The sequence below is a fragment of the Osmia lignaria genome, chromosome 12, assembly GCF_051020975.1.
Source record: "Osmia lignaria lignaria isolate PbOS001 chromosome 12, iyOsmLign1, whole genome shotgun sequence".
NCBI lineage: Eukaryota > Metazoa > Arthropoda > Insecta > Hymenoptera > Megachilidae > Osmia > Osmia lignaria.
In genome coordinates, this window is record NC_135043.1 from 11,557,577 (window position 1) to 11,585,197 (window position 27,621).

A 27,621-nucleotide genomic window follows, 5' to 3' on the forward strand; every position below is an offset into this window, starting at 1 on the left:
TAACTTTTCAAAAATCCAGCCCCATAAGGACTACACATGTTATCTAAAAATTGTCGAACTTTTGATTTTAGATAATCCAACTCCGAGCAGCAGTGGTCACCACAAAACGCTTTCAAAACATCAAGTTATATCTCTCATATTTATCATTATTTTTGCACTTAAAAAGTATTAAGGTTTTGTAAGAATGTACTCTTTAACAGAAAAGAATGTTTATAAAAAATTCATAAGTTTTTCTTTAAAAAAAAAAAAAAAAAAAAAAAAAAAACGAAAAAACGAAAAAACGAAAAAACAATATCCTAAAAATGCATGTTATTTTCACCGTTTCGGATAGACGAACTTATCGTCTCTAGTGTATTTTTATTACTCATAAGTATATTAAATAATTATATTATATCGTTCTGAGTACACTTCATTTAGTTAGAACCAATAACACAGTTGGGCCAACTGTTTTCGGTACAAATGCTCCACTGTGCCACGTGCAGTTCCAGACTTTTAATGTAACGTGCGGATATATTACATTCCTCGATTCACCTAGTAATCGCAGAAAAGGATTAAAAATCGGCGAGGTTGCGTCGCGTGTCGCGGTCGTGTGGCACCTCTAAACAAGGCTCTGCTTACGGCCTAAAAAGATTCTAGTATGTATTTAGTTTATTTTCAAACATCAATTTATACCTACTATTCAAAATAATATCTTTCTGTTCTTTTCTTTTAATCGTTCAAGTACGTCTAATTTGAATAATTTAATGTAGATGGAAACGATTTTAAAATAAAAAAAGCAGGTGCATTCCTCGTCTTTTCAGCGCTGACGAAAAAGGTACCGAATTAATTGACACACCTGACGGTATGATGTGTTCGCGACGCACCCTTCGATCTCGTTCGAATTCGTGCGTTGAGCGATTCCGCTCGAAAAATTGCTTCGACTGCTTTCGCGGAACATAAAATCATCAAAATACGTTCATCCACCTTGAAAATGACCAGACATTCTCCCCCGCTGCCAGAAACCCGTAGTACCTCCCGAAATTGTTCAGCGTTATTTTCGCTGATCTCCCCCCAAAAACTGTTCCTCCCCACCACCTAGCACCCCAGAGTCAGTGTCCTTTAAGTAAGTTAGACGCCTGCGCAAATCGAAGGTGGAAATTCTCGGTTGGCAATGGTGAGGATGATAGGTGGTGGGATAGTTGGGTGGGCGATGGTGGGGATGGAGAAAGACAGAAGGGTGGTAGATACGGTGTGGTCTGCATTGGCGGGTGGGTGGAGGGTTAATAGGACGTTGGCGCCGCGACGGCGGCTGCGAGAAACACGGCCACGTGCGCCCGCTATCGAACGGGCGCCATCCCCAATCTGCTCAACCCAACCCCAACCCCATCAACCCCTTCTCTGTCTCTCCCCTTATCCGTCGACCCTCTATACCCTCCTCCCCTTGCTCTCGTCGCTTCGTCTCTCCCTTTCTTCCCTCATACCACCACGCCCCTAACCCCTTATACACGTCCTACCCAACTATGGCTATGTAAGAGTGGTGTACATATATGTATACATAGGACGCACACCAGGATCCTGTATCTCACGTACATGAAATGCAATATATACGTAACTCTGTATATAGAGGATACTCGTGTGCGCTTTATGTACCACACACGAAGACAAGGCTAGATTCGTGTGGGTACACTATCCACGCCGTTCGTATTCGACTGTACGGTTGTATTTCAGAATGAGCTGGATATATCGCGCGAGAGAAGTCGCTGAACATGAAGTATACAGTTTATGCCATTACCGACGCTTCAACGAATTTGTCTCTTTTCAGACGATAGAATAATCTGATAGAATGGTGGGGTGGTTGCGAGATGATGATACGACTCAGGTTGTGGGTGTAGCATTGTATTTTTCACTCTTTTTTTTCGACTGGGCAGAAAACAACGGGGCATCGTTAGTAGACGTATTAGAAGTAAACACTTACGATTAAAGTCGCATCGTTCGGTTTTTATACCGAACCTGGGATACCGCAGACCTTGGTTTATGCCATTTCTTCATTGAGTTCTTCCAAACCAACTTGAAATCTTAGTTTTTAGTCAAACACGAATTTTTACTTTAGCCTGAATTTGAACAGGAAAGTTTCGTTGTGCCAAAATTTATCGTTAAATTCGACGAGTTAGAGAAATTTCTCCGAAAATAAGCACTCGATGATAAAATCTTTGGTGGGTACTCGCGCGCCAAAGAATTTTCAAGGTGTATCGACTATGCACGGACGCGTGCGTGCACGCGTATACACGCGTATACACGCGTCACATCCTTCGAAACCAGTTTCACACGGACGTAACCGATACCTTCGTCTTCCTCGTGGATCGGCCGATCTTGCTCTCCTCTTTCTCATTTTCCTTTCCACCACAAGCACACTCAACTCTCGTCCTGTCCCTTTCTCGGTTACCTTGCCACACAAGGATACCTCAACTCTCCCATTCTAAGGCCATTTTCGAAGTCTCGACTTGTGGGAATTATCGCGAAGCTGACTTGGTCACCTCGAACGAGGGTCGAAAGCACTATAAGTTTCCGATCTTTCGGAAATCTGTTCTCTGGAAGCTGACATTCGATTGGTAGCCGCTGCTGGCTCGCTCTGTTATCGATCTATTCAATTTATGGTTTGTCGAGTAAAATTAGTCCTTGCAACGTATCCTTATCATAGTTTTAGTAGCACTGAAAGGTATACTCGAGATGGTACGTGTTATAGAAACTGATCATGATCGATTAGTATAGCGTGTGAGCTATATAGCCATTGGTCAGTCTAAACGCAGGGTATTCCTCACCGAAGAGATTACCAAAAATGTCTTATTCCAACACTCTTCAGATTCTAGAGCCATTGTTTATATCAGTAGCTATACCATATAGAAACAGTATCACTGATAGAGTGAAGGTAGCGAACAGAACTTACAATAGACAGGAGCTTAGTATGTATGTCAGTTAACTAGTGGAGAATCGTGTAGATGATGAAAGACATTTAACGCGAGCAGCAAAGTACTAGTACAACAAAGTGTCCTGTGGAGAACGTCTCTTAACAGCCGAAACCGGCGAATAACGAGCAGTAGCCTTGCGGTTATTTGCTTAATGGTGCTTACTGTTGGATCCACCGCAACTAGAGGCGCCCCCTCTAATTGCTGACATGATCCCTACACTCACCGCTAATAATTACCCTCAAGATATCGTACGGCGCTTGTTCCATTCATCTGAGCTTCACCGGTGTTTCACGGGCCTAAAATTATTCAAATGGGAACGTGAAAACAAAAAGGATACAGGTTACACGATCCGCAAACTGAATACGGATTATCAATTTATATTACGGGCAATTTAAAAGACCGCAGATTTACTTTTACGTTCAACCGGATGCCTAGCTAATTAACGTTATGTTATAAAATAAATTAAAACAGGAATTAACAACTTTCCAGCGAGAGTTCTTTAATGAGGTTCATTTCGCTTTTACCCCGCGGGTAAAGCGAACTTTTACGAAACCCACCTACGCAACCGCGTTACATGAGTATTCTACACTATCGACGTGCTCTTTTACCTATCTTTCAATCTTTTCTAACCTGATGGTTCCAGCAAGATACGTTTCCTTCCTTCAGGGTGAACTTGTTTCAAAAAACTAATTGTGCTTCAGTCACAATGGAAATCATTCATGTTTTGTGAATATTCTTGTTTGTGAATATACTTAATCTTCCCTTAGTTTAGTAAGGGAAGAATATAGGGGAAGAAGTGTCCTACTACTTGCCCTGTTCTTCCTTGTTCTTTAAACGCAAGGGTAAGAGATTCTCTACAATAGGTTCCATAATTGCCACGTCCACTCCATCGATAGAAAAAGTTAGAGTATAAAGAAAAATCTTGCCATTTTGTGTAACCGCATTGCCCGTTGTTGAATCCATTAATGTCCTTTCATCATTTTCTGCAATTTTGCATGCGGCACCCGACAACGATTTCGCTCATCGCGGAATCCTCGTTTCGAGAGCGCCCGTTATTCGTCCTCGTCGAGAAGCCTCGATATCTCTTGCGGGCTTGCCGCTCGTATGTGAACGGGCCTGTATGGTAGAATGTGTTAGCGAAAGAAAGACAGAGAAACGGTACGTGTATGTGTGTGTCGTAAAAAAGAGGGGGAGGGAGAGAGAAAGAGAGAAAGAGAAGGAATGAAGAAGAAAGGAGAAGGCAAAAGAGAGATCGTAAGTTCTGTAGCATCAGGGGGCAGAACGTGTTGGACAAAGAGGGACACATTACTCGTGCATGGGGCGTTGCCATGGAAACCTCTGCTTGTTCCACCCTCTCGCGCGCTCGTGAGCGTCAGCAGGAACGAGAGAGATTGAAGGAGAGGGAGAGGAGAACGTCAGAAATAGAGGGAGTGAAAGGACGCTTGAGAGAGAAAAAGATGGTATTACTAGAAGTGCGATGGAAAAAGGGAGAGAGAAAACGGTACTGGAACGCGAGAGTAAAACAGGAAGGAATAGGGCGAGGAAGTGAGAGGGGCGATTGTCAGAAGAAGGGAGGGAATGAGATTGTTAGAGAAAAAGAGAAGAGCGAGCGAGAAAGCTGCCAAACGTGGGGCCGCCAGTGCAATCAACCCGTTGCCCGCCTGCGAGGGTAAAACTACCCCAAAGTCAAACGAGGATACGTATATTATAGAGGGAGCAGTACCGTCGTTGTGTGTATGCCGCCATATATATATATATATAATATGTATGTAACACCGTACGTATACGTATTTATACACGCAAACGAAGGGATAGAGAAAAAGAGAAATAGAAATAAAACGGTAGCGTATAAAAAAGGAATACCCCAACTGTTAAACGTTTGATAATAGAAAAGAAGCTCTGTCGGTAAAACAGTGGAATCTATTACAGCCTCTATAGTTCAGCCGCCATTTTAATTAAACTCCAAAACTACAATGGCTGATTCGTGACTCGATTTTCTGAAATAATTGAATTTTACACGAAAAATGCTGAAATAGAATAGAAAATATATAACTTTAAACGAACAGATTTACAATTTCTTTCCATTATAAAATGAGTACCAAGGAGAAAGTGGATCGTCGTAATTCATAATTTAACTTTTATTTTAGGGCGTAACTGTATTATGTTAGATCACACAAAGAGTCTTGCATGCTTTTTTGGAGTTTGTGGGAAAATAGTAGAAAGTTTTGAAAGATTTTGAAAAGTTTTATGGTGTTGACATATATATGTATAGAGAGAGAGAGAGGTTTTTAAGACCACCAAGTAAGTTTCTGATTCCAACTTCTGAGTATTGTTGCTGGGTTATCAGACAACCTAATATTGGAGGGTACCGTTAAAAATAAAAATAGCAAATCGACGCGTTTCATGAAACTGGGAATTCGAAGAGTAACCCAGAGTTGTTGGTAGGTTCAACTCGGACCCGTTGCTAAAAGGCACCTTGCAGTACGTCCTTGCAGACGTTCCAAATATTCACGAATGGAAAGGATCATGGTACATATATACGGGTACGAGGTTAAACTCACGCGCGAGGGTGTCGAGGTTTTCGTTCATCGTGTTGTTGCTGGTAAGGCTCGTTGCTCTATTCTCCTGGAACCAGTTTTCCTCTACACTGTCGAGAGAGAGTACGCGCGCGCTCAAAGCAGAGAAAAAGAAACACATGCTCATACGATGAACACGCACACACGCTACGGTACGCATACGGTGGGAACGCGACGCACATGTTGCTATAACTGTGAACCATAGCATACATTTATGTGCACGCACACGTACATGTAGTTAAACTAGAAAGTTGCCCCAGCCAGCGTCGAAGAAACGACAGTACGCGCCGGGCTAGAGCCTTTCAAATTTCAACCAAGAATATTTTCCATGTGTTTTGCTTTCTATAAAAAGAAGCACAAAAATCTTTGTTCGAATAAATGTAAAAAAAAGAAATCTTGTACACCCTTCTTACGGCCTATTTTGAAAATAATATATTTTCATTTCACTTTAATGTGTTTGTTTGTTGTTGTTAATTGAATCGAAATGCTGAAACAAAAGCTTAGATTTAAATGAAAGAAAAGATAAAAGTCCACCCTCGATATGGTGTAGAATTGTTACGCTGACAACCCCATTCTCGAGAGTAGAAAGTTCGTGTAGAGGTATTTTGCTCGGCGCAAGAGCGACATCGTGCGAGACCTCAGAGCGTGGGTATCAGTACGGAACCGAGTCTACAACGCATTGGCGCTATGTTGCCACGTTTCGAGGTCTCTCTTTCTCGTCTCTTCTCTCTCTTTTCCACTTCCCATATCAGCTATCTCGTTCTTTCTTAAGTTTCTCTGGTTACGCAGCGTTGCCGGTTCGACTGGCGGGAAAACTGGGTTTCGAAACAAATTTTCCTTCGCTTGCAGCATTATTTTATTACCTACCAGTTTTGATAATAGTTTCTTTTTTATAAATTCTTTTCTCTGTAACAATGTTACACGATAATTTCTATTAAGGAATTTATATTTTATTACAACTATTAATCTTCAGACTACGGACGGACCGCTAAAACAGCGACTATTTGAATTTAATTTTAGTCACGATTGATCCGGCTCCACCGTCCAAGAATGAAAAAATTGAATAAAATTATACGTAAACCTTTTAACGTAATAAAGCTTCTGTCAAAGTCAATAATGTACTTTGTATAGTTGTTGGTGTAAGCTTCTTAAAACTCGCGGCTACATAGTTGTATAAAAAGATTTACTATACTGGAAATACGATTCGAAATTCTACTACGACCGATTATCCTTTCGACTCTAGAAGAAGAGTTAGAGCTGGTTGCTCGATCTGACGGTGTACAGGGAGAGGAAGGAGGGTAGACGGTTTTAGACTACGGACTCGACGCGTCGGCGTCGAGTTAAAAATAACAGTAACAGCAGCAGCGGAACAGAGTAGCCAGTCCTCGGTGTCTACGTCTTCTACGTCGTCTAACTTCCACTACTTCTGGAATCATCGATTCTGAACCTAGACCATTACCAAAAACTAGAGAATCTCAGCTGAAAACTTGAAATAATTTCTACATATGTACATATTACCCTATCATGAAAATAGGGTCCATTAGTAGGCTTATGAGAAAAGGCTCTTCTCTTAAATCTGAAACTCGTATGCCATTATGTCTATGCTAGGGACACGTTAATTAATGAAAAACATGAAAATTAACAGAAACGTTTGCAACCATAGAGCAAAATGGATGCTACTTTTTCCTACATCGAACACGCAATTCACGTTCCCTGGCGTCACTCGCGTAGCAGCTTCATCGCTAATTGCCGTCCAACGTCGGGATCGAGCCGAGCAAGAGACGTCAACCGTAACGGCGCAGCCTTGAAGAAACGGTGGCGGTGGTAGCGGCGGCAGCGGCGGCAGCGGCGGCGCGCGTTGTTTCGTCGCGACGACGTCGAAAAAACGACGTGCCGATCATGTGCCGCTAGCTGGCGCTGTATTCGCGTACACATGATGGCGTGCCATCGCGCTCGCGCTCGCGCCCGCCTCTCTTATGTATGTATGTATGTATGTATGTACACGTTTTACAAATTTGACTTTCACGAGGAGACTCGTTGCTTCGTCGCACGTAACCTTGGCTGCGTCGTCGTCGAAACGGGCTGCGAGCGTCGTCGTGCAGCGACGGGACGGATTTTATTTTCGTATCGCCGTCGCCTCGTTGTTTTGCTTGCCCAGTGCGCGCGGCTGACACTCGTAAATTCGATGCTCGGTACTTTTCTAATATTGCTGGATGTATTCCGATACCACCAACCCTCTTGCATGAAACGATACCAATCGAAAAATCGAGAGGATCGTTCCATAAAATCGGTGGAATTGGTCTGTGCTTTTTCCTTCTGGTGAAAGCGATTCGATTCAAAAGGATAATATGCACTGATGCATAGAAGCTAGAGTAGAAATATGTAGCCATATCTGGTAAGACGTGATAAAACGGATAACCCTTGGACGGAGGGTTAACGTTAGTTGTATGTAGTATTCAAAGTGTTAGCATAGGATTGCATATTTTTTCTACTTTTTCATTTAATTCTCGTGTGGGTATTTAGATTTTTGCAAAGATATGCTGACGAAGAACACTCGTTTGGTGTCAAGTTCTTTGCTTTCCTCGTGTCTTCCTTACACTTGCAATTTTTCATAAAGTCAAGCTTCGTTATATGTAGGTATATTGTCGTTTGTTAGTCGAAAAATGTTGGTTTTGATTAAATTTTAGCACGTGATGTGTTGCTACGACGTACATACATCATTCACCGTTTCACCCTCTATTGACCCCTTTCACTGCGTCGTTCTTTTACGTGACAGTCGCAAATCGATCGTTATAACTCAACAAATAATTTATCTATTATTTGGAAAGGGTTGATATAACTTGACACGAAACTATTATTGACGTAGATGATATTATTTACTTACCAGCTGCATACATTAGGGTATCAGTAGTATTGTATATACGGTTTGAAACAGGTGTCACACTTGTGTTATAAATCAATATGCAACAGGACCAAGCCTGTGTCACGATTAATCTGCACATCTTAAAATAGTTTTCGTATTATTGTTCATGAAAGAAAAAAAAAGACTTTCGATTACAATTTACATTGAATTTGATCCACAGCAAGGACCTAGTAAATCATTTAATATTTTCTAAATATCTGTATTCCGCGTTATTTTTCAATATCTCATAATCTCCTTAATGTAGTTGCACTTTGCTCGACAGCAAGCTAGGAATAGCCGTGGCAGGATACGGTAACAGTTACGGCCGGGGCCGGTACTGCTCGAGGCGATCGTGCAAGGACGGTACCGCTACAGGCGAATATCTTCCACTGGTATTCTTCCTTCTTTCGCGGGGATTTGTTGTCGCGTGAAATGTTTGCCTCTCTGTTTATCCAAATAATGCAACGAAAATATCTCGCCAAGGCGAGAAACGACGTATCGACGTGCATAAATCGTTGGAATAACGTTGTTAAGTACAGTGCAAAGAGTAAAACGGTGAGAAATTCGAAGAACGTCGAAGAACGTCGAAGAACGTCAAAGAACGTCGACGAAATCGAATTCGACGTAAATCTTGCACCTGGAACGTCGTAACCTGCGAAACGCAGACTATCGGAAGCAGCGCGCATCCTTCAAGCAGGACCAACAGGATAACACTTGGTGTTGGACATGAGAGGTCGTTGAATCCCATTAAGCGGTACTTGTTCGATCGTTCTCGCTTCGACCACCTGTATAACCGTGGTTCTTTTCGACCGATGCCTTTCTCCATCTTTCTTCCGACTACGAGCGACGTTTGAGCATCGACTTGGAGAGGTAGTAGCAATCAAACAGCAGGATGGGAACGATTACGCTGGCGGTTCTACGCGTTGTTTCTACTCTACGTATTTGCCCGGTGAATATCGTGTACGAGCTGAACGGGAATATTGCATTCTCGTTTTCTTGTGTAGCCAACGCAGCCACACCTTTCACCAACACCCAACCGCGGCCCCTGCTGCTGGTTTAGCACTTCTCTAGCCTGGCAAACAGCACCGATGCTGGCTGCTGTATTGCTGCTTTGCTCGGACGATTGTCTACGGTCCTCGGTTTTGTTTAGACCACCACCGTACAAGTAATGTACATGTACCGGCTAACAGTAAACTCGTTCACTTGGTCCCAGCTTCGCTGATAGAGATATGCTCCTTGCGGGTGCCATCAGGACGCACCATTTTCTAGGATCTTTTATTGTTTGAAATTTGCCGCACTAGTCGCGCCATTCGCGTTCGCGAGGAAATTGGTGATACTGCGGTTACTTACAATTAGATTGGGATATTTAAACCCTTGTCTTCTTTTATACAGTTTTTATTGTAAGAGTATCTTCAATTCACTGTCATAAAAAAGATTGGTGTGTCAAGGACCGCTGAAGTCGCTTTGCTTAGCAAGATCGGTAAAAGTTCGTTTCTAAACGTCGAGGACTTAGGGTAGTACGCGTTGGCCTGCTGTCGTCAGTCATACATGGGACGGGCAGGCAGGCAGGCACGATCTGCCTGACGAGGGGGATTTCTCCGTTGTCGTTTCGACGGGGCGGACAAAAGAAGCTGGGGCCGATAGCCGACTGGCGACCCTTCGGTACAATAAAAGGTTCCAACCCTCGTTTCTCTTGGCCGAGGGTATGTACGGGCTGTTCTACCCCGAACTCAACAATACGGGCCGCAGTTGCCGAAACCCCGGCTTTTCCGGGACTCTATGGGGCAGACTCAGGGCCCTGAAGCTTTGCACGCTACACTAGAGCCTTTATTTTATTTTATTGTTCAGACTTACTGTCCAACTAGTAGCAATCATATTTGTCCCTTTTTCTATTTTCCTAACAGTCGGAAAGGGTTAAAATTTGGGAAATTAAGGTGAAAAATGTTGAATTCATTATTATTTTATTAGATAAATGATAAATCCAAGCCATTAAATTTAGTACAGTTATTTTGCATACAATGGTATTATGTTATCAAATTTATTTATAATTCCTCACAAGAAATTAATCATCACGGTTCATGTGTTTAGAAATTGAAGTCATTTGGAAACTTTCAGTGTCGTCAAGTTCCCTGAAGATAAAGTCATTGTTTATGTTGCGATGACGCGTTGCTCTCAGTTCTTCGTTACCCTGTGACGAATACGTGACTAGTCATGGTTCTCGCTTCTTAAAGCTTTAATCGCTGTCTGTTTAGGATTTACAAAGCCTCGCTACCTCTTTTATTTATTTATTACTGTGCAATAATTGTATACACTTCGGTGTATACAAAAGTAATAGGAATAGCTAATTATCCTATTTCTATTATAAATTGGTAAACCATGCCCAATATTATGATTTCTATCCGTGAAACTATTCATTTGATTTAAGTCCTCTGCTTGGAAACAAATAGCATCAATTAAAGGAATTTCAAGAACAAAATATCCAAAAATCTGATGCCAAAGTATGAATCATCATTCGCGTTATCAACGAATCGAGTTTCCTATTCCCTCTGGCAAAAAGGATAAATAATTTTTGGGAAAGAGGGAAGGGATCGAAGTGATCCCTATTCTCCAGCCACGCGTTCATTATTCCTAAAAGGTTAAGAAACTCTTGGCGGCGAGGTGAGCAGATTGCTGGTAAAGATCGAAAAAAAGAAACAAACCCGCATAGCGATCTCAAATTATCAATCATCCAAGTGGCTCTGCGTCAATGGACGGTCTAGCAAAGTAGACATTGAGAGTCACTGCTATACTGCGGGCCAGGTCGAAGGGAACCTTTCAGAGGATTCCCCTGATGTGGCCCGACCCGTCCGACCCTCGTCAAGACCACGTCGAGCCATCCCTTGGGCCACGTGCAACGAAGGCGATCATCAGCGTTTTCTACCTGGGTCCCAGGTATCGGGTCATCTGTAAAAGGCCCCCGGACGTTCCCCTAGTAGACGCATTTTTTGGAAATTTCTTACTGTCTTCTATGTAACGAGAACAGGGGGTAGCCTATTCTGAAAAGGGGTGGATCATAAATTCCGTAACACGAAAAACAGCCGGATTTTAAGTTAATGAAGATTGGGGTGAGATTAAGGGGTTGCGGTGTATTCGCCCTATGAATGTAATAAATAATATTTTAATATTAATTTTTATTAATATTTTGATTTTAATATTGATAATAGAGAAGGGCTTAGAAGTGTTTAGGGAGAGCCTTGGTTCATTTTTTTCTTAGCATGGGTCACATATGACTTTGTTATTCGTATTCCAAAAGTTAATCACATTACAAATCAAATATGTATTTAATTCTATTTTGAAATTAAATTCATAATTAATGTATTTAAATATCCGAAGGGGTAGGTTATGACAGAAAATACATATGTAAGTCGATGGGTAGCAACAGGTTCAACAAAGACCCTGTATTGTACATACTATGCGCTCTTGATTGAGCTTTCGTTCGTTCGAAATTGTATAACGTTTTATCGATCGGTTAGCCAGCTATACAGGTATCTCGTTGACTGGATAGATAAGTGACAATGACTCGATCTGAATTCAACAGTATCTTATCGCGGACGTGTATTCGTTTACTTTCGTCACTGACTTTTGTACGGAAATACCACAATTGTCATTTCTTGCAACACCGACAATCAAAAATTAAGATTTACTTGAATGAAATTATTGGCGTTGAAAATATTATAATACTGTCACTAATTTCATAATATTATCTCTATTTATTTGGCATTTATAAATACCCGAAGTATTTTTCAAGTATTGTACAATGGAGAATTTACGATCATCGATGAAACGATGATCGAGTCGAATCGATTAAAGGATCAGGTGGTACTTGTTGATCGTAAATGGAAAACTCGAAGCAACGATACTTCCTAGAGCAGCAATATTAACAACGTCGATACATGGTTTCAGAGGCTGGTTCACGGCAAATATCGACCTACATATACAGGGTGTATAATTACCAATTTTTCTGTAATTTACCTGTTGGTGAACGTTTATCGGAGCTTTTATGCTGTTTTGTATAATATAAGGGACGCAAATAAATGATAGGTAGAAAACCTTTTGAGATTGATTAAAGTCGATGGAGATAAAGGATTTTAATTTGATAGAGGCATTAATTCTTGTATTTAAAAGTTTAATATTTAATGCTCATCCTGAACACATAAGTGAAAATAAATAACTTTTTCAAGTAGTAGACTCGACGAACCCCTCTTTAGTATCTCTACTAGGGTTAATGTAACTGTTAATGCAGTGGGTCGCACACATAACCATAGAACTCATCGCATGAAAACTACCTGTTTGCCACTCGCGCCGAATGCACCTTGCGACCGTCCCACTCGTCAGCACGGTTGCACTTGCGAATGCACGTCACAGTCGCATGTGTATTATTTAGCGTGGCTGGCGGAGGCACCTGCGACACGCTGTAACCATCTTATTCTCTCCTTCTTTGACTTGATCCTACGATGGCCATCACATAAACTTCAGCCTGCGCCCACTCGTCACCGCGAACAGGTTCCAACTTCATGTCGCGTCTCCTGTTTCACGCTTCCTCTTTCTTTCCCTTTCCCTTCCCCTTCCCCTTCCCCTTCCCCTTCTCACCCTTCATCCATCACTTCGTCTAATTATTGCAAAAATTTCAACGACACGAATTCTTTTCAAGTTCAACCCTTTAACCGCGGCGTGCTCTGAAATGATAACATCAGTATTTTACAGTTTGCGATCATTCTAAAATTTTAAATAAAAAAATTGCCTGTTACTAATTATAAGTGATTTTATTTTAAATCAAATTTTAATATAATAAAAATTCGTAGGTAGTAAATGGACGTCCTTGGAACGGTGACGGGGACATGTCACAACACGTGACACGTATAAGTACGCGTCACCCGTTTCGTTTTTCGCGAAGAATCGCGGGAAAAACGATCCCGGATAATTGCACCGTTCCTCTCGGCTCGTAGCGATCCCGATTGGTCAAGCCCCATCGATGCCGATAAAATTTATTAGGAACAAAACGAAAAGAATTCTCTGTACTCGATCGGCGTAACCGGAATTTTTGTCTTTTTAGAGAAGCCGGATCCTCTGGTTTTTATTAGAAATAAATATCGAGTAAATCTACTGTCGTTTAATTCTAACATGGTTTCCATTTACAATTTCCTTATAATACTTGTTCAAATTTTGTTAATTTTTGATTAAGTATAGGTGGATTGGCCAGCCCACAATTTAAATAGGGTCAGATCCACATCCTGACCCTTACCTAGTTACGTCAATGACCTACTCTCTCGATTCAATTTTCATTAATCGATTCGAACGTCCACGCGTCCGCGAAATTTCTCCCCTTCCACTGTCGGGGGTTGGTGCATTGTGTGCACGTGTGTAAGCGGGAAGATGCCGCCGCGTTAAAAAAGCCCGCCATGGGCGAAAGGGAAAAAAAAAAAAAGAAATGCATGAGAAAGGGAGAGCGACTCGTGTATCCCTGTCGAAACTTCCACACACAAGGGGTGCTGTCCGTTGTCTGCCATATGGTCCCTCTTTTTTCGCCACCCCTTATACGGCTTTCTTCCCACATGACAAAGGTAACCACCCACGTGTGCGTGCACGTGCGTGTTTACAGCTGTGCGAGTCGGCTTCCACGAAAGTGAACAATCTTTTTTGTTATTATTATAAGAAAAATTGAGCAACGATAAAAAAGTGGTGTCAGGTGAACGTTTGCTGCCACTTTCGATAATTTTAGGACACTTTGGTTTTGGTTTTGGTTCACATTTATATTTTTCTGATTTTCACTTAACTAATAAACAAAATAGGAAATAAATTGACTCGCGTATCAAATCATGTCAGATTCTTGATGTTTCGAAATCAGCCATTTAATATGCATTCGCTGCTTTTCGTACCTCTTAAAACGTTCTTCCCTGACGAATAAAAAAAATAGGAGGTCAATCGAGAGTAAGCGAGAAAACGGATTTTCCGTGCCTTTTGACACAAGCTACTGGCATCCGTAACTTTTTCATACCAATTAAGGGCTGAAATACGTATTCTTTATTTCAACGAGGCAACGTTAAGAAGCCAACTACATTTCCGTCTCTGCTCGTTCTCTTCCCGGTTCCTCCAAATTTTCCACCCCTCTCATCCGCCCTCTATTCTCTCCCGTCTCTGTTTCCCTCGATGAGTGCTCAGGGTGCGGGACCCCTTCGTTCAGGGCACCACAGATGCCGTTCGTCCTACTAGATTACGTACCAGTGGTACTCAAACGTTCCACTCGTGGCAGTGCAGTTTTATCACTCATCGCCAGGGCAATATTATAGGGTTAATCTGGCCTTCATATCAGAAATGATTTCGATAAGAGAAAAATATTTATCAGTAATTTTAAGTAAAAAACGATGTTAAAATTAAGCAGTAAGCATTTGACAGTAGAATTGCTTGGTAGAATTGCTGAGAGAACCCCTTGCTCGTGTAAGCAACCCTCCGTTTTTGGAGACTTTCCTTTATTCATCCCCTAATGTAGGACCGACCAGTACGCGTAGATTCACCTCCGCTGGTATATACATACGTAGGAGGGTAGTGTATTTATCGCGAAAGTTGTACATGAACGATATGTAGATACGTTTACACAAAAGGATCCAGGGATATGTAGATGTAGGATTCTCGCTAGTGTACATACATTATACGCGGCCATGTGCGATGCATTTATTGCGCGAGGGTTTGCGCGTGGCATACAAATACCCAGTGGCACACAAGTACTCGTATTTTCGTGGTTGCAAATGTTATGCTGCATGGTGGTATAAACTGGGTCAACCATCGGTATGGGAAACTACGAAGTTCTGTGTTTTTGGTGAGGTATAACGCTACCGTCTTTTTTCGAACAAATTTTTTAATTACGGATTGATGAACTACGTATAGGTGTATTAATTATTATATCAAATATTCTTTTCACTTCCGGTTCCCCATAAATAAAATTCACAACTATTTCACAGATACATAAGTTTTCTGAATTTTATATTCAAAGGTACACGAAGCACGTCGATGATTGAGTGCAGTGATGCGTTAGGGGTAGTTTCTATCCGCTGTCCCTATGTATGTACAGCTTCTTTTATCATCGCGCACGTTGCTAAAGTAGAAATTCATTCGTCTACGATCATATTCGTGAAGGATAATGCTTACTCGTTGCTTTTTTTTTTTTTTTGATGATTTTCAATAACGTTGTGTAGATCACCGGCTCTCGTGTCTGTAAACTGACCCCCTCGCGTGGACTGTTTCATTAGGCGCGATACTGACTTTCAGCTTTTCGTTTCTTGACACGCGATATAGTAGATATACGATGATATTCTTCTTTTTCCCTTGACTTTCGATCTAAGGGTAGTTTTCTATATCACCTATTTTAAATAAAAACCAACTTATGTATCATTCCATTTCATTCATAACTCATAGTATCATGTTGAAATTTTATTCATGTTGAATACTTAGGAAAAATCATAATATTAGGTATTTGGGAGGGTCAGATCTGAAATTGGACTTAAATCCATAGATAGCTATGCTTTAATTATTTTTTAAATATGAAAAACACATTATATATATATATATATATATATATATTTTTTTTCTTCCTCATTTTGAATTTTAGAATTTTGAATATTAAAAAAACATGGCGGCATCTTTTCAAAGTTAATGACGACGAGTATAATTCGCGAGTCCTTGAAGCCTAAGTCTAACCGACTTGCTCCCCGACAATCTTATCCGTTCGAGGAGATAGCGCGCCGCTAATCTGCCGCGGACTTTACACCATTAAAGCTAGCATGTTCAGCCAGCTTCTTCCAGGATCGTAAGTCGCGAAATTCACGAGTTTGATTCGAAGAAATTACGTGGCTCGGTGACGATATTGCACCACATCACGAAATTCGACGATTGCATAATTCATGGCCAAACGGGAAACGGTTGATTTCGAAAAATTTCCTCGTACGAACGATTCATGAAACAACGTGTAAAGTCCGAGTACATACTTGGATTTTATAGACCGAATCTTTATTACTTTAATTAGTTTCATTTCCCCTAATTCGAATGATATAATTATTTTTTCAAGGAAAGTTATCCAGAATATTATACTTATAAATATGATATTGTACGTAATTGATCGATTGAATAAAAGACAAGAATTGAGACGATAATGTTCGCGTTGGGTGTAAGAGAAAAATAATTTACGGAGAGAAAAAAAATATTCCATTCGCGAGAACGTTCGCTGATTTCTCATTTATTTGAAATATTCCTGACGGAATTGCGCTCGATAATCTTGAACGCTGTAAGTAAGTACGTTGTATCGTGCGCGTTGTTATTTCTTGGCCCGATAGCGTATTATAGCACGCGGAGACGCGGTTGTTGAGCTGTTTTTCATAGTTGGCGATCTCGCCGCCAGGCGTCGCGTCGCTCGAGTCCCCTTTCGAAAATAACACACGGCCGGTTGACGTCATGTTGTCATGACTGCCTAGCGTCGACACCACCGACGTCGCCTCGATATCGTTCTTGAACAACGCAGAAAATTCACATAAATACCAACTCGGTTGTTCCACCGTAGTCGCGAGTTTAGTATATAAAATAAAATTTCCCGACGACGAATCGTGTTAACGATCGTTGTTTTTTCCGTTAGTACCGATGCCCCGTCTCAAGTAAAACGTAGAGATAATATTGCGTAGTTATTTCACGCGTTGACTTTGCTCGAGACGTTTAATTTATCTCTTTCTTTTCTTTTAATACTTGGTTTTGTATTCTTTTCTGTTCCACACAACTTTGAATTAAGTAGATTAAGTAGAACATATTCTTATGTTGGTACGACTGAGTTATTCAACTAACCTCTGAAGGATTATATTTTTAAATACTGTTTTTTATTATTTTTTAGAATTCGTAGTTAAAAAACGGGGTTTGGGTATTCAATCTTATAACCGGCCCCAACATATTCGCATATAGCTTAAGAATGTACGACGCCATACATTGGCTGGTTTTATCTACGGGACTCCAACTGGCTCGAGCACGGGGCTTCGTGTGTGTTCGTTCCGTGGCTGACTAGATAGCTTTGACTGGTGTAGCAAACATTACCTCATCGTCAGGCATAGCCGGATCCACCACAAACCTTCTCTACTTTTGATTCTCCTCCCGCGTTTTCTGTGTTCGCTATTGCTCGTAACGAATCAGAATTGAATTCGCTTCAGATAAAATTATTTGTACAGTTTGGAAGCGACGTTTCATTTGCAGAGTAATTTTTTTTATTAATAGACGACATAGTCGTTCATGCATTGAAATGGCATTAATTCCTTTTGATTTCTCATTTTATATAACCTCTTTATTAATTCTAGATCAACTTCTTACTTTATGTAGAATGACGTATAAAGGTGATTTTTATCAAATTTTTAGCCTGTATACTGTAGTCTGTTTAGATGAGCTTCACGCGGTGAACATTATCTTATTGCGAGCACAGCCGTCATGAATCTTTTCTAGTTCTAGTAGTACTTCTCTCACGTTCATTCCATTGACCCACATTCGTGACTGTAATCCTGGCTTAAGGGAGAATTTATTTATAAAATCTTTTTTTAACGTTGTTCCTATTATTTTATCTATAAATAGGTTTAAAATATAATGTTCACTATTTCATGACTTACCATTGAAAATAATTAGCATTTTTTAATATGATTTTATGACAAATTTATTTTTAAATATTTAAAATATAGGTAGTAATAATTTTGATCTCAAAAAGTGAGTACTATTTTGGACACGCTTTTATCTTATTAACCTCGAAATAAATCCCCTCTTATAAATTAACTGCGAAATTCTCCGTCAGGTGGCATTCTTGTAGAGGAAATACATAAGTATATACTTAAATACATACACGTTTGAAGCACCACCCAGTGTTTCTTCAAAATATGAGAAACAAAAATTCAAAGTATCAAAAAAATCAGCTGAGATTTAAAAGATTCTCAGATCGAAGGTGCGAGTAGTATAAACAGCAACTCTCGAAGATTTTGCGAAAGGAAAGAGGAAAGGGATAGGCAGGCTTCTTGACTTTGATTTATGGGCAATTAAGAGTCCTGCATTTCTGTCACACACAGCTAATCCATTACGCGGCAACCCCCGCAGCAACCACCCGGTCGGTGGCTGTCTCGATTCAACAAGTGCCTGGGCTATGTTTCGTGTAAATACCACTCATAAGTTCATCTCGTGAATTCTCGTGCGAGTTTACTAAAGTCGTCTCACGCACCTTTGTAGGGTGGGCGGTAGCCATTTTCAAATATTTATTAGATTTAGGAAAATGGAATCCGTTGACATTCTGGGTTACCCGGTTGATAAAATAGATACCTGCCAATAAAAATATGATATTTTTCATGAAGATGTTAAACAATTTGTGACATAAATATTTTAAATACTGTAATCGGTTCATCGTGACAAATAAGGGAAAGAATTGAGAAAGCATCGATCTATGGAAAAACAACTACTTTCCTAAGAAAATCGAGTTTTCTCTCTGTGATGGAAGGCGAAATCAAGCTTGTGGACGCGCGGTCCGTTATCGTTTTCCCCGCGATTCTTCGAATTGTCTCTCGAAGAGCTCCGGGACTGGTCGACCCTGTTGGATGGAGAACCTTCGCGAGCTAGTCGTATTCCAAGTAGGACGCCGCGGCGGATGTACTACACTGTCGTGTCGAGATTGAGTCGTTGGCTGCTGTTGTTGCTACCTCCGCAGGTAGCTAGTAAACTGCTAGAAATCTGTAAATTGTTTCTAACAAAAACCCATCTTCCGCTCTCTGAAAGTCTCTGATGATGTTATTTTAACAAAACTCGTTATTTTACTTTCTTGTCTCAGTGGGCAGGGTAATTCCTTGTTACTGACATTTAATTATAAATGTTTGTTAAATATTGTACGATTGAACCGAAGCGGCAAATCGCTTCGCTTGTTTGCCACGCCGGGTATCGCGAGCGCGTGGTATCGTCTCCGATGGCATTGCTCGTTTCCTCGGAACTTTTTTCCCCTCCTTAGTCACTTGCACACGTTGTTCTTCGACTTTGTATTGGCTGAACAACGTAACGCATCGATTATCTGTTAAATGACGTTAACGCCATCGTGCATTCCCTACCCGTAGCTCTTCGCGCCTCCATTCCCTCCATTTCTGTTTTTCCTTCTTTTTTATGAAATCAAACGTCATATGCAGACCACGTGGATTCGACAGAACGACGAATATGTCGCTGGTGACATCTCTCGGTCGTTTGATCAACTATAAAGCCGTCAGAGGTTTTCAATCGAATTTCTCTCCCCTTTCAAATTTTATCTAATCCCGCTTGTTTCTTTTCCCCATTTTTTATATAGATTTGTTCGAATAATTAATTTAACATCATTGAATTGTTTCTCCGGTTGTATTCAATAAAGCCGATATGTGTTATAATGATTGGTACGCGAGGATGATATAATTCAAACATGAGATTCAAAATGATATAATTTTTCCGAAAATTCTGCCGGAATCTTACAATTAGAATAAACGTAAAGGAAAGAAGAAAAGGGAAAACGAAGACAGGGGGAAAGATAAAACGTATTTCACAAGGGGCCCGCATGCTTGCTGATTGAACCCATGAGTAACAACACTCCTCTGTTCCCCTCGTCATTTGTGCTCCCCTTCTCTGCCATGCACACTCGATCATCCATTCCAACGATGACTTCTTCCAGGCCAGGGTAGGGAGATACGTGACGTCATTCTCCAACGTCTGTCAGCGAGCCGACCCTCTGAGTCACGACGTTTTGCCTACTCTCCTGCTTGTAACAGAGTATCGAGACACGGCAAGGTCTTTTGTGGACATATTGCTAAACTATCATTTAGTAAAAATTTTTAGTTTATTGCCCACACTATTTCTTATCTATACGATGAAATTTTATTTCAAAATGAGAATGAAAATATTTTTGACATACGGTTGCTTCATCCTGCATTCTTCCTGAAGATGTATATTTCCCATTATGAAAGTTGAGAAAAACTAACATTTATGTTTGTTTCGTTTCCAGAGTTGTGCAATGATGGGTCTGCAGGCCACGGCAGGAAAACGTAAACTGGAGGGAGGTGTGGGCTGCATGGAGTTCGACATGGACATGGGCGAAAGCCCATCGAAGTTAGGCCGGGTGGAGGGTAGCTGGTGGGCGATGGAAGATAGTTATACGCCCCCGCTGAGTCAAACGTCGACATCTTATTACGATATGGAAGTAAATTCCCCCTGCCTGCAGACAAATCCTTGTCAGCCGACATCGACAAGTCCTCAACAGCAGCAACAGCAGCAGCAACAGCAGCAGCAACAACAGCAGCAGCAGCAACAACAACAACAACAGCAGCAGCAGCAGCAGCAGCAGCAGCAGCAACAGCAACAGCAACAGCAGCAGCAACAGCAGCAACAACAACAGCAACAGCAGCAGCAGCAACAACATCAGGCGTCACAGCAGCAGCAGCAGCAGCAGCAACAGCAACAGCAACAGCAACAACAGCAGCAGCAGCAGCAGCAGCAGCAGCAGCAGCAGCAGCAGCAGTCATCGACGCCGACATCAGCGCCACCGTCGTCCACGGTAGCGCACTTGCATCATCATCCGCAACATTATTACCATCATCAACGCGGACCGAGCAGTCCGGTCGGTAACAACGGTTACAGTCAACTATCGAGGCCTCAACCGCAATGGGGAGCACCTCACCATTACGAACCACCAACGATACGGCGGGAAGAAAATGGGAAAAGTTATTTGGAGCTTGGCTCGAGTTACCGGGCGAACGAGAGGTGCTGCGAAGGCTCGAGGTCGAGCTGGTGCCGACGAGGTAGAGCCTGTTACAGACAAAGGCGATTGGCCGTTCTGAATATCTCTATGTGCAAACTGGCGAGGTATCGTCAGTTTCCAGATCCCAGCCTTCATCGATCGGTTCTCATCTGCAATACATTGAGGCACTTGGAACGCGAAATGGAGAGGGACAGAAGTCCACCGCCTATGGAGCCGGTTATACCGGCCCCGATTGCTCAACTTCAACCTCCTGAGCAGGGTAGGTTAACTCCATTCCCAATGCCGCCAACGTCTTCGAACGAAACCGACGCCGATTCTGGTATCGGTGACAGCGACGATAGTCGTTCGATCAACTGGGGGAGCGTGTTATCTCTCTCGAGTCAGTCGCCTTTGGATCCACTGAATAACAACGAGTTACTAGACGTAGATATTGGCCCGGACCTAGACCTAGATTTCATGCCTGGATGGAAGTTGACACCCCTGTCTGCGGACGATATTCTGAGGAGTACGACGGCACAGGAGCAACAACATCAGCAACACCAACAACACCATCAGCATCAACAACAGCACCTAACGTCAGCTAGTGGTAGCTGTGCCAGCAGCAACGTGGGCGGTGTCTGCGTCAGTACTGGCAGTACCAGCAGTACGCACGAGTCGTTAATGTGTGTTGGATCATAGCCCCCGATTTTGACATCGTTGAGTCATCTCATCGATTTTTATCCGCTAATGCCGCAAAGCAAATAAAGCGCATCACCTCGATTCGTAGGGCCGGGATGCAGAGACGATCGCGACGTGTAGTCGCCCCCCTCTCGAGTGCGCAACGCCTGGTTGGCGATTCAACACGGGAGGTCTTCTTTTTCTTATTTGTTACCGTTTCTGTCAATTACGCACCGATCGATTACCCACCATGGCTCTGCTCCCTGAGGGAGAGGGGTACGCGTCGAGTACGCTGGTACTCGTAGGTGCAGTCGGTACACGGGATTCGTGGGACATTGGAAAACGATTTCGAATTGAAAGAAAAAAGCAAATAAAGAGGTGATTACAATTTTCATACCGTACGAGTACCCGAGCTCGCGTTGTTTCAAAGATATCTGTTGATAATATATGTTACGTTTCGTAATTTCATCTAATGTAATTATTCGATTTTATCAAACGTATTAGAATTTATTTTTAACTGTTTATGTTTTTTGCATATTGTATATTTGTATTATTCGTTTGAAAAACATTCAAAGATTTATATTTTTTATTTAACGCGCAACATGAGTTCTGGTACTCCTTCGGATCATCAACGACCACCTCGAGCGAATAGAAGCATATTACATCGAAACGATCTGTTTTTGCAGCTGCACCTGCGAATTCAGCGGCACTCGTATGAGTTCCCGAGTGGCTCGAAATGTCGCCACCGGCACGTCAGACAGGGAGGGAGGGAGAGAGAGAGAGAGAGAGAGAGAGAGAGAGAGAATGAGAATAAAAGCGAGAGAGCGAAAGGGAGAAAGTAAAAAGTCTCAGAGCTTTCAACGTTCACGCCCCCGAGCCGGCGATACGGTAGACGAGTACAGAATGTAGCCTACTACTCTTCAAGTTTTTCCAAACAACAACGAAAATGAAAATGTCTGATTTACGTGTTATATTAGAGGAGAAAAGCGCCATCGTTCCTTCTGGCTTTCATTCGCGAATCACTAGTGTATCGAATAGACGAATGGTATCGCTTGCCTAGCCGGCTGGCGTTGAGAACTCTTCGGCGATGTCTCGACGTTGTTCGCCACAACTAATCGAAATGTGGGAGTTTCCATCGATCGATGTTTTCCCTGTGGATTAGAAAGACACTAACCAGGCGACGATCAATTAATACCATACGCTTTTCACACACTCATGGTTCACACTTACCACACATAAGACGTAACCGCCGTGGCCTATATTATATACATACATACGTACACAGAAAAACAGACACACACGCCGACTATACGTACACATGAATACATCTACAGATTTCGTACATAAAAAAGTCGATATGGTGCTAGGACGATTACACCCTGGTGCTTAAGTCTGTATACACAGAGCCATGCGCGTAAATTCGCACGGATTGCCCGCAGTCTTCGTCGAGGAGTCTAGATACGTCCTGACATCGTGAACAAGACACGCTGCTGATCGAACATATTTCCATCGAGGTGTTCGTTACCGAACAGTTAAGAGCATGCTCGTTCCTGGATACTAAAAATGAATTTAAACAAGTTAGCGGATGGAAATACGTTCGAAGAAATGCACTCGGTGTTCTAGCCCACGATGCTAACAAATGTACCTGCATTTTAGAGATCGGGATAACGTCGATCCCTTCGGATCGTCGCACGTCGGCCATTCTGCGCCACTGATCTCTCGTTAAATGTACTATATACTGTTGTACCGTGGAGTCCTCCGCAGGATATAGTCAACGCAAAGTACAAATGACACAACACAATTATTACAACACTTTATTTACAAGTATGTACAATTTTTAGAGTCTCTACGAAAAGAAAGGCAACCGTCCTGAACATCTATCAGGGAGAGACCTACATTCGTTTCTTCATTTCATTCTAAAGACTCTGTTCCAATTAAACTTCAGTCTTTGGCGGCCATCTTAAGTACTTGACCATTAACCTTAACTACGATTTTCCCTTCCTATTGACAAATTCTTTTACCTTCATTTCTCTTTTTGTAGTTTCTTTAATTTCAATTCTGAGTTATTTGGCATCAACCACATAGTAAAGACGGTTCTTGTGCCTTTGACGGCGCCAGCTGTACGGTTCTCCTCTTCTACCAACATGGCGGTCCAGTACCATGGCACCTTGTTAGTTACAAAAATATAGATAGACCAATGCACAGGGACGTTTAAAAGTATTCAAGATTCCTTTGATCACTTGTAAACGAGCTAAGGTCCACCCCCACCTTGTTTTTACGAGGATGGTTGGAAAGGAGAACCCTCACAATTTACGCCAACACACGATTCACCGTTGCTTTATTATTGTCAAAAATGTCCGCAACTAAGTTTTAGTATGCACCAAACTCCGTCCCTTATCACATTGGTACCAAACCGTTTTTTTATTCATTTTCAAAACTACACTAAACTAAGGCCTACACTCTAGAGTCTAGACTAAATCCTGTCGTATTTACGATACTACAGTGTTGTATAAAATAGAATGGCCGACGTGCAGAGAACGAAGGCGATCGTTTACTCGGAGTCTGTAACGGAGAGATAGTTCAAACTCGACGAGACCTACTTCGCGAAGAGGAAACGGCGATCCGCGCGTGATCTCGTCCTCAACGTCCACTAATCGAACCCAACAGAGCAGCTATACTTAAATGGAGGTTAAGCGTTTTAAGCAAATCTAACGAAGCGATATAATAATTTATAAATTGACTGATTACTTATGCGAGAAAACAAGTGAATACCTACCGGTAATATAACACATACAGGTGCATGAACGAAGCGTTTTTTGGTTAAAGAAACATCGTTGTTTTCTTGCATGGTATACCAACGAAAGAGCGTGAACGCGAAAAAGCACATGGAACGCACGAGGCACCCTCAACGCACGCTAGATTGTTTAAAATAATTCGTCCATCGCGTTGACGCGGCTCGCGCCTTCCGTTTTGTTCTTCGCGGTCGCAACGCTACCTCATTCGGTTCCAAGTTCGCGACACGAAAGGCGGGCGACCTACCTTGTGTTTCTTCCGATGCACGCCAGCTCGTTGAACAATCTCGAACGAACACGATAAAAAATAGCAACGATCAGCGCGTATGCTGTATCTGTCTAAGTCTAGTGTATCGAAGCGCGTCGATACGAAAAAAGAAAAAGAATAGGGCGTGTAAGTGAAGGTAGAAGAAAAATACTCATGTACGCTCGATGGCGAATCGATCGAGCCGTTTATCAAAGTGGAATTACCAAGTATTGCGAACAAGGTGTAACGACACACACATATATATATATACACACACACACACACACACACACACACACATACGCGTGCGCGCGCGTTCCCTCGAGGGGAATGAAACCTTGAGGGTTTAGAAAAATAATTTCGTACTTTTTACACGGACGTACCTTAGCCGCGTTAAAACGCATTTCGTATAAAGTAGGGTACCGGACGCGTAGTACCTGGCAAATTGGGATTCGGAGATGGCGAGTAGAGGAGAAATGGCGCGAGTTCGTCGAGGATCACGTGGTGATGCTGCTTGGGATCTCAACCGTGCGAGAGAACGACACGAAGATAAAAATCAGGCGTATGCTTCGACATCATCGCGCCGTCGCGCGTCATTAATTAATTGTATTCGAAATGAAAGGGTGTGTAACGAACACTTCGGGGACTACGATGTAACAAGCAAAAAAAAAAAAAAAAAGAAAAATTCGAAGGATACCTTGTAAATAGTATAAATAGCGCAAGTGCAGAAGTACGTTTAAGCGGAAATAAAAGATGATATAATAGGTATAATGTGAAGAAAATATACATATAAGATATTATTATATATTATATATAAACAAGAAGTATATATATAAGATTATTATATATATTTACCGTGTTAAGTGATACGCAAAGCTGGTGATGGGGACTCGGTTAATCTCCTCAACGTTCCGATAATGTCACTGCGATCTACGGGTGGCCTATGCAACGGGTGCAATCTATTCACTGACGAATTAGCTTTCGACAGAAATCGCAGCTCCGGCGAGGATGTCTTATCCGAATGCAACAACAATTGACCATTCTCTTTTATATTCGTTTTCCAAGCAGCTCTTCCAGGACGTTTTCAAGCGTTCGCGGATTCCGTCGTAGTCTTTTGAAATTTCCTGATATTAGAATGGTCAATTGTTGGAAAGCAAAGGAAGAATTCGACAGCCTCGACAATGGTTGCGTTTCGTAACTCCTTACGGGACAGAAATTTTTTAACAGAAATGTTTTATACACCCAATAATGTTATTTTCTTATTTTATTCGCTGATCAATTATATTGTCCTCGATGAAGAGTTAATCGAACAGACTGGCGCGAACACGTACGATTAAGTTCCTATTACACGATGTCGAGCCGAGAATTATTTAACAATCCGGACGAAAAGAAAAAAGAATGCAACGACAATTCCGGAATGGGCCACTCTTGCGAACGCAACCCACCGTCCTCGTATACTTTTCTCATTTTTCTACGACTATTAATTACCATCGTTATCTCGTATTAATATTATTATTACGTTTTTCTAGGACGCCTACGGGTGACGCGCGAAAACGACGGTCTCTTTCTTTTCACGAACGAAAGAACGAGGCCGTGTAACGTCGCCCGGGGTAGAGAGGTTGTCCGAAAAACAAAACGAGGACGAATGACCGTTAGGCTAGATCGGAACGGTTCTCGAGACGAACGAGTCCCATTATCGTGACCGCGAACCTCTAGGACAGGATGAAATATGGAACACATATGAAACACTGTACATTGTAAATAGTTAGCGCGGAGAAGACGGTTACAGAAAGACAGCGAGTGACAGAGAGAGAGAGAGAGAAAGAGAGAGAGTGAGTTAATTAAATAAAATTAAAACGAAAAAAAAAAACACAAACATACATACACACAGGCACACACGAGACGAGTAAGAAAAGAAAAGAAGATGAAATTGAGCGCGTGAGCGAATGTACCTTCTTGAGGGCTGCTCGATTCCGAGGCAAATTAACAAAGAAAACGGAAATCCGTATGTTTGTAATTTTTCCATTGTTAGACGAAACAAAATTCCTTTGTTAGCCGAACAGTCTGATCGAATCAACCGTGACTGCCCGGAATCAGTGCGCCCTTATGGGGTACGTTCGCCATACGAGCCGCGTGCATGGCCATTTTAATAGAACTAGGAAAGATTTAAAGATGTACGGTTGTATCTTTGCACGTGTGCCGATCACTCGACTGTGATCCGTATTGTGTCCTTAAACCGCTTTTTAAATTAATATGAAAAAAGAGAAAGAAAAATGGGAAATCTTGTATAGTAGCAAATATAGAAAATATAAAAAAAATTAATCGGGTGTGCAAAGGACAGCGAGGAAAAATGAAAACATGATCGATTTAACTGTAAGTTCGTGATTCGTCGCTTTGACAGACTAAAAATCAGCAGAATACAAAAACAACGCAAACATAATTAAAAAAAAAAAAACAAAAAAAAACACAAAAAACAAAAAAAAACTAGAGAGAGAGAAAAGCATGGAAAAAAGTATGAATCGCAATTACTCTAGTCCTAACTAAAGTGGTCCACGTCGGGCACGATACATACGTTACAGTTTTCGAGTGGTTGCACACGTTTTATATTTTCTTTCGTTCGTATCACAACTTTCGTTTCAAAGTTGTGACGTTGTAACGCGTATCGTTTTACCAAAATATCGAACAGCAAAATTAACAACAGCA

General features: G+C 41.7%; 1 protein-coding gene and 1 long non-coding RNA gene across 8 annotated transcripts in view; both read left to right on the top strand.

Annotated features, from left to right (window-relative positions):
• The window catches only part of LOC117609996 (uncharacterized), a 140,200-nt gene extending 126,309 nt beyond the window's left edge, over positions 1–13,891 (top strand). For all 7 annotated transcript variants that reach the window (XR_013063173.1, XR_013063177.1, XR_013063174.1 and 4 more), the window contains one exon: positions 72–13,891. This is a non-coding gene — a long non-coding RNA (uncharacterized LOC117609996). The remainder of the gene's footprint in view (positions 1–71) is intronic.
• tara (SERTA domain-containing protein 2 taranis) overlaps positions 1–25,057 on the top strand; it is a 36,439-nt gene extending 11,382 nt beyond the window's left edge. Inside the window, exon 2 of the mRNA XM_034336838.2 lies at positions 20,470–25,057. Coding sequence (XP_034192729.2) covers positions 20,470–21,900 — 1,431 coding nt within the window. The 3' untranslated portion in view covers positions 21,901–25,057. The remainder of the gene's footprint in view (positions 1–20,469) is intronic.
• Positions 25,058–27,621: the final 2,564 nt, after the last annotated feature.